Source organism: Borostomias antarcticus (genome assembly GCF_949987555.1).
Source record: "Borostomias antarcticus genome assembly, chromosome: 4".
NCBI lineage: Eukaryota > Metazoa > Chordata > Actinopteri > Stomiiformes > Stomiidae > Borostomias > Borostomias antarcticus.
Genome location: NC_140237.1, coordinates 1135001 through 1142577, shown reverse-complemented (window position 1 = coordinate 1142577; position 7577 = coordinate 1135001). Strand labels below are relative to the sequence as shown.

Below are 7577 nucleotides of genomic sequence, written 5' to 3'. Positions count from 1 at the left end.
CTCAATTGCCACCTTAACAACGCTCGTGGGTGAGAGTACCCAGCCCCTGCGCCAGGACCAGTGATTAATCCAGACGAGTGGCCGGAACTTCCATCTCAGGCCGCTCCTGGCCCTGCTCATGGCCCCCCTCGGATTAGACACCCCAGACATCCTGCTGGGCCTGGTTTAGATCTTGGGTCCTCCAGGTCCTGGGGGGTCGATCGTTTGCTCCCCTCTAGTTCTCACTCCCATCTGGAGCCGGACCATGGTTTTCAATCATCACTCCACCATTACCCAAATCCTAACCACTTCCCCCACCCTCATCCTTACCTTAACCACCTACCTAACCCTGGCCCTTATCCTAACCCTTATCCTAATCCCCACCCTGTCTCTTACCCAAACCCCAACCCTTACCCTAACCATTCACCTAATCCTGGCCCTCACCCTAAACCCAATCCCATCCCTACCCCTTTCCTCAGCCCAAATCCTAACTTCCCACCCAACCCTGTCCCTAAACCCAACCCTGTTCCTAACCCAAACCCCAACCCTTACCCTAACCACTTACCCAATCCTGGCCCTTACCCTAAATCTACCCCTACCCCCACCCCTTTCCCCAGCCCAAATCCTAACCTCCAACCTAACCTAAGCCCCAACCCTCACTGCCCACCTAATCCCAGTCCAAATCCTAATCCTCAACCTAACCCAAGCCCTAACCCCAACCACCCACCTATGCCCAGTCCTAATCCTGACCCTAATCTTTACCTTACCCCTAACCCCAGCCCAAATCCTAATCCCTTACCTAACCCTAATCCCACTCCTAACTACCTATCCAATCCCACCCTAAATCCCAACCCTTCACCTAACCCAAGCCCCAACCACCTTCCCATCCCCAACCCTGACCCTAACCCCATCCCTGACCTTAACCCCAATCCCAACCCCTATCCTCCACCCCATACTGACTCCAGCCCTAATGGGGATCTCAACCATCTTGACTGTACTAAGGCTACTGACTTTGCTCTGGGACCCTCTACAGGGAATATAATTCAGGTTATCTCAGCCCAGGTTCTGAGGGGGGAGGGGAGTGGAAACAGCAACTCTCAGTTTTATACTGACCTCCCTTACACTATCTCTGACCTTAACTTTGGCCTCAAATTTAGCTCTGATGAGGAGGACTTGGTACAGGAAGAACAGGTTCAGGCCTCTATGAGGCTCAGATCTCATGTGGCGGTTTCTATCTCGGAGGCCATCAACCCCTCTCCTTTACCTGATTCAGGATCGGAACAACTACCTGCAAACGCAGGAATGTATCCAGGGAGAGAGGGGAGTGAGGGCTCCGGTCCGCCACTGTTGGGGTCTGAGAGGGGGCGTGGCGAGGAGACTGAGAATGACAGCATTCAGTTCTCTCCACAGAGACCCACCCGCCATAAACAGACCTTCCAAAAGGGGCCCAACTGGGCACTGACAGTGAGTAAACCTGTACTAGTGGTTGGGGACTCTAACCTCTCCAGGGTCCCCCAATACTACCTTCCATTAGTGCAGGTTGACAGCTTTCCAGGGGCCCAGATTCACCATCTGAAGGCGCTCCTGGATAAGCTGGACCCCTGTCGGATGACACAGAAGGTGGTTTTATCGGTGGGCCTCAATAACTGCCTTTGGCGGAACCGTTCGGAAACCATTCAGAAGCAATTCCGCTTCCCCACTTGCTCCAGCACGCATGCGCACAGCACGCAGACTGGCTATTCTCCGTTACGTCTGTAGGCTACACTCACGGCTCACATTCTCTACTCTACGATCAGCTTGTTGGTGCCTGGAATATTGTGTGCAATATGCCTGAATATTTATCAGATTTTGAGGATATAGAAGATGACTTAGAATATGATGGACGCCGATCGTAGCGTAGAGAATGTGAGCCGCAAGTGTAGCCTACAGACGGAGAATAGCCAGTTTGCGCGATGTGCGCATGCGTGCTGGAGCAAGTGGGGAAGCTATTTCGTTTCTAAAGATCATATTAGAGGCATGTGAAAAACCACAACAAGCTCTCGCTCTATGTAAGCACAACTAGCGATTCATAAAGACAGATTGATGAAAACAACCGTTTCGCGGCAGAAAATAGATTTTTTAGAAGCTGCATTCTCAGTGCCCCGTCCGCCACCATTACATAGATATACTTGGCTTGCGCTGGATTTTTAATTTCTTCTACAGGCCTCCGAATTACACCAAAGGGATCTCGTTGAATCAAACGTCTTATAATATGCCTTAAATAAGGTCCAGGTTGTCAAAAACGAGCATTCTCCTTTAAACCCGCGCCAGAGTCTAAACCACTAGTGAAACCTGTGCTGAATCGGGGCTTCAATCTGAGCGCTGCTGAAGATGCAGGTTACACATGACTAGAGTAAAAGTATGATACTGTACATTAACAAATCAACATCTACTTTCAAAAGTGGACTACAGTAGTGTTCATTCAATTATCCTACATGGTTAATCTACTACTGACATAAAATATGATATAATGGGACTGATGGAGTAGTCTTTATATAGCCACATCCATGTCTCTCAGGACATCCATGTCTTCTCCAAAGAAAAAACTTTATTTTTTAAAAGCAGGGGAATAAAAGGCGCAATAAATAAAATATCCTAGCGTGATATATATATATATATTCATTTATTATACCAATGTGAGGAACGGTAGGTTGAGGGAGCCGGGGATCTGGATGGTCTCAAGGGCCAGGGAGGAGGGGTTGAAGGGGAAGGTGACGGGGTAGATCCTCTTAGTGTCCATCAACAGCTGAGGCGTCCCACAGCGGTCCCGCAAACGCGTCTGAGAGGAGAGCACAGGGGATGATCGTTACCACACACACACACGCGCACACACACACACACACGCACACACGCACACGAAGACACACACGCACACACACACGCAGGCATAGAGACAAAGTCAGATAGGTAGCATTGAGACAGTGAGACAGGGTACCTGTATGGTTCGTATGAACGTAACCGACACGCGCTCCTCAAACTCATTGACCGGAGTGTACAGGTTCAAGACTGTTAAAGTTCGGTTTTAGGACCCAGGCGCAACAGGAAAGGAGGAGGCAAGGAACGGTAAAGCCCGGAGGGGCGATTTAATAAGATCACAAAGCGACACGCGCTCCTCAAACTCATTCACCGGAGTGTACAGGTTCAAGACTGTTAAAGTTCGGTTTTAGGACCCAGGCGCAACAGGAAAGGAGGAGGCAAGGAACGGTAAAGCCCGGAGGGGCGATTTAATAAGATCACAAAGCGACACGCGCTCCTCAAACTCATTCACCGGAGTGTACAGGTTCAAGACTGTTAAAGTTCGGTTTTAGGACCCAGGCGCAACAGGAAAGGAGGAGGCAAGGAACGGTAAAGCCCGGAGGGGCGATTTAATAAGATCACAAAGCGACACGCGCTCCTCAAACTCATTCACCGGAGTGTACAGGTTCAAGACTGTTAAAGTTCGGTTTTAGGACCCAGGCGCAACAGGAAAGGAGGAGGCAAGGAACGGTAAAGCCCGGAGGGGCGATTTAATAAGATCACAAAGCGACACGCGCTCCTCAAACTCATTCACCGGAGTGTACAGGTTCAAGACTGTTAAAGTTCGGTTTTAGGACCCAGGCGCAACAGGAAAGGAGGAGGCAAGGAACGGTAAAGCCCGGAGGGGCGATTTAATAAGATCACAAAGCGACACGCGCTCCTCAAACTCATTCACCGGAGTGTACAGGTTCAAGACTGTTAAAGTTCGGTTTTAGGACCCAGGCGCAACAGGAAAGGAGGAGGCAAGGAACGGTAAAGCCCGGAGGGGCGATTTAATAAGATCACAAAGCGACACGCGCTCCTCAAACTCATTCACCGGAGTGTACAGGTTCAAGACTGTTAAAGTTCGGTTTTAGGACCCAGGCGCAACAGGAAAGGAGGAGGCAAGGAACGGTAAAGCCCGGAGGGGCGATTTAATAAGATCACAAAGCGACACGCGCTCCTCAAACTCATTCACCGGAGTGTACAGGTTCAAGACTGTTAAAGTTCGGTTTTAGGACCCAGGCGCAACAGGAAAGGAGGAGGCAAGGAACGGTAAAGCCCGGAGGGGCGATTTAATAAGATCACAAAGCGACACGCGCTCCTCAAACTCATTCACCGGAGTGTACAGGTTCAAGACTGTTAAAGTTCGGTTTTAGGACCCAGGCGCAACAGGAAAGGAGGAGGCAAGGAACGGTAAAGCCCGGAGGGGCGATTTAATAAGATCACAAAGCGACACGCGCTCCTCAAACTCATTCACCGGAGTGTACAGGTTCAAGACTGTTAAAGTTCGGTTTTAGGACCCAGGCGCAACAGGAAAGGAGGAGGCAAGGAACGGTAAAGCCCGGAGGGGCGATTTAATAAGATCACAAAGGGGGATGTGGTAGTCGTACAGCCGATGGTCAGGCAGGAGCGTGGTAGTCGTACAGGCGATGGTCAGGCAGGAGCGGGGTTGTCGTACAGGCGATGGTCAGGCAGGAGCGGGGTTGTCGTACAGGCGATGGTCAGGCAGGAGCGTTGTCGTACAGGCGATGGTCAGGCAGGAGCGGGGTAATCGTACAGGCGTGGGTCAGGCAGGAACTGGAGAGATGAGGAGGGGAGGCAGGGTGAGTGAGAGTAATCACAAACGGGGAACGGGAAAAAACACTACAAAATACGGGTAAGGAGATTGTAGGCTAGGCTATACTTTACCACAAGAGTTTATGGTAAGATCTGGCGATGTAGACCAGGTTCTTGTAGAGGTTGAAGGTGATTGCAGAACGAGGGACAGGTGTGGTGATGATAATTGGAAACCGGTGAGTAGAGCCGCGCCCGCGTCATCGTCGGAGACGAGCGCGCCGTTCTTGTCTTTGCGCACGGGCCGATGTGCTGGGCATGTCGGGATCCGACTCTTCGTCACCGGAGCGGGAGGAGACTGCCGAGTCCGCGGAGCTGGCCGGAGACGGGGAACGCCCGGCAGTGGGGGGAAACTCCGGAGAGTCAGAGCGTTGTATGCCCGGGCCGATGCGACGTGCGGTAGAGCGCGTAGGACGCCCCGAGTGCGCAGCGGGCCCAGAGGGGAGAGAGGGAGGCGGTTGTGGAGGCGAGGGCATGCGAGCCGTAACAAAGACCTTCACAATCTGAGAGAGAGAGAGAGAAAGAAAGAGAGCGAGAGAGAGAGGGGGAGAGACAGAGAGAGAGAGAGAGAGAGAAAGAGAGAGAGAGAGAAAGAGATTGAGAGAGAGAAAACGAGAGAGAGAGAGAGAGAGAGAGAGGTAGAGAGAGAGAGAGAGAAAAAACGAGAGAGAGAGAGAGAGAACACAAGAACACAAGAAACTGGTTACGATCACGGACACGGAACCCTTGGTCCGGCGCTGGCTCCTGATTGGCGGGCGTGTGTTTACCTGGGCGGTGGACAGCGCCAGGCACACGGAGCAGATGGCCTCGGCGTCCTCGTCCGACTTCTTCTTGACCTGCAGCAGCTGGGCGGCCTGGATCAGAGGTTCCAGCGTCTCCTTGGCGCCGCACAGCATCAGGTTCTTATCCCTCATCCACTCCTCCAGATGACCCACGTTGTACCTGGACAGTACACACACACACACACACTGTTACGGCCCTCCAGTGGCTCGGGGTGGGACCGCACATGACCTCAGTGAATCATGAAAAAGGACAAACCAATGGAGTCGGAGACAGCAGCTTCTTAGATTTATAGGGCTTTTATTTATTCACTCAGGACCTGACGGTACTCCGCCAGGTCGAAGTTGGACAGGCAGTGATCGTTCTGCTTCGACGTGTTGTGCCTCATAAACGCCTGGAGGAACACACACACACACACGCACACACGCACACGAGACAGGTAAGAGCAGGTCAAGAGTGGAAATGTGTGTGTGTGTGAGAGATGTGTGTGTTTGTGTGTGTATATTGTGATGGGGAGTGTGTGTGTGTGTGTGTGTGTGTAATGACAGGGTAAGAGTGAAAATGTGTGTGTGTTAAAAGTGCATCCGTGTGTGTATCTGAACAAGCATGAGTGTGTGTGTGTGTGTGTGTGCGTGTGTGTGTAATGGCAGGGTAAGAGTGAAAATGTGTTTGTGTGTTAAAGTGCACACGTGTGTTTATCTCAACAAGTATGAGAGTGTGTGTGTGTGTGTGTGTGTGTGTGTGTGTGTGTGTGTGTTTGTGCGTGTGTGTGTGTGACTTGCATCTTCCCCGCTGTACTGTTTCATACAATGCAGGAAGCGGCAGGTGTTGGACAGCCAGAAGGACATCGTCAGAAAGTCGTCCCCGCGTTTCTGAGGAGAAAAAAAAAGAAAACAAAAGTGACCAATTTGCGTGTGACTCGTCCCGGCTTTTATTTAGCCAACAAAAGGGCCCGTGGGCCAAGCACATAGGCAACGTAGGCCTTACATACTGTATAACAAGACATGTTGGGTGAGAGAGTTAGCTAAATGGTGAATGCAAAACAACAAACATAACAAAAACCACCACCTAACAGGCTTCGGAGCCCCAATAAGTACAAGGGTGCATTCACCTCCCTAATTATGTCTTACAGTTCTACGTGTGCAAATGATATATGTAAAACCCAGGGTTATTGTAACTATTTCCTACTATAACTCTCCCACCCCACTGTCATACTAATCAAACAAACATATAATTTAAACAATGCTACATTTGCCCCACGTTGGACAAAGTGCATGTTACAAACAGTGAGTGACAACAAAGTATAACCAGTGACAGAAATGTGTGTGGGAAAACGTATACAAAACCAGGTAGTAGGAGGCTTGCCAGACCTCCTGAACTAACAAACAACTGAACCTATATACACAGGGGAATACAGGTTTGATTGGTTGATTGGTGACAGCTGGTGCTGCTGATCATACTGCATGTTGTCAGCAGACATCCAGGAATCACTCCAGAATCTCACTCAGAGGGATCACATGACATATGAGGGAGACAAAAGGACAGTATGAGACAATGACCAGTAGGGGGAGACAGACAACCAACAACATACTCATATATATATCTATATATATAGATATATATAATAAAGAATAAAGAATATCTGGGTTTTCACCCCTACTATCTGCTACCAGCCGTAACACACACACACACACACGCACACACACATGTGCAAAGACATGAGTAAGTACGCACGTAACTAAGCGTCAGTCATCACCAACGCAAGACACACACAAACACATACAGTATGCATGCGCATACGCCACCCCCATCTCCCCCCTCCAAACACACACACACACACACAAACACGCAACCCCCACCAACACACACACGTAAAGATGCACCCCCCACCAACAACCCATACACACATGTAAACACACACCCCTCCCTCCCACCGACCTACCCACCCACCGACACGCATGTACATAACCTAACCCCTCCCCCCCACACACACAGCGCACCCCCGCCCCTCCCAACCAACACACGCCCCCCCCGTCCCGTCGGACGCTCTCAAGCCCCGCCCCCTCCCCCAGACGGACACTCTCAAGCCCCGCCCCCTCCCCCAGACGGACACTCTCAAGCCCCGCCCCCTCCCCCAGACGGACGCTCTCAAGCCCCGCCCCCTCCCC

At 51.1% G+C, this 7577-nt stretch overlaps 1 protein-coding gene across 1 annotated transcript in view; it reads right to left on the bottom strand.

Annotated features, from left to right (window-relative positions):
• Positions 1-2644: 2644 nt before the first annotated feature.
• Positions 2645-7577, bottom strand: part of LOC311308085 (unconventional myosin-Va-like) — a gene marked incomplete at both ends in the record, with an annotated part of 127948 nt that continues 123015 nt past the window's right edge. Inside the window, 3 exons of the mRNA XM_084437022.1 lie at positions 2645-2797; positions 2954-3024; positions 5354-5571. Of these exons, the coding sequence (XP_084293148.1) occupies positions 2645-2797; positions 2954-3024; positions 5354-5571 (442 nt within the window). The remainder of the gene's footprint in view (positions 2798-2953; positions 3025-5353; positions 5572-7577) is intronic.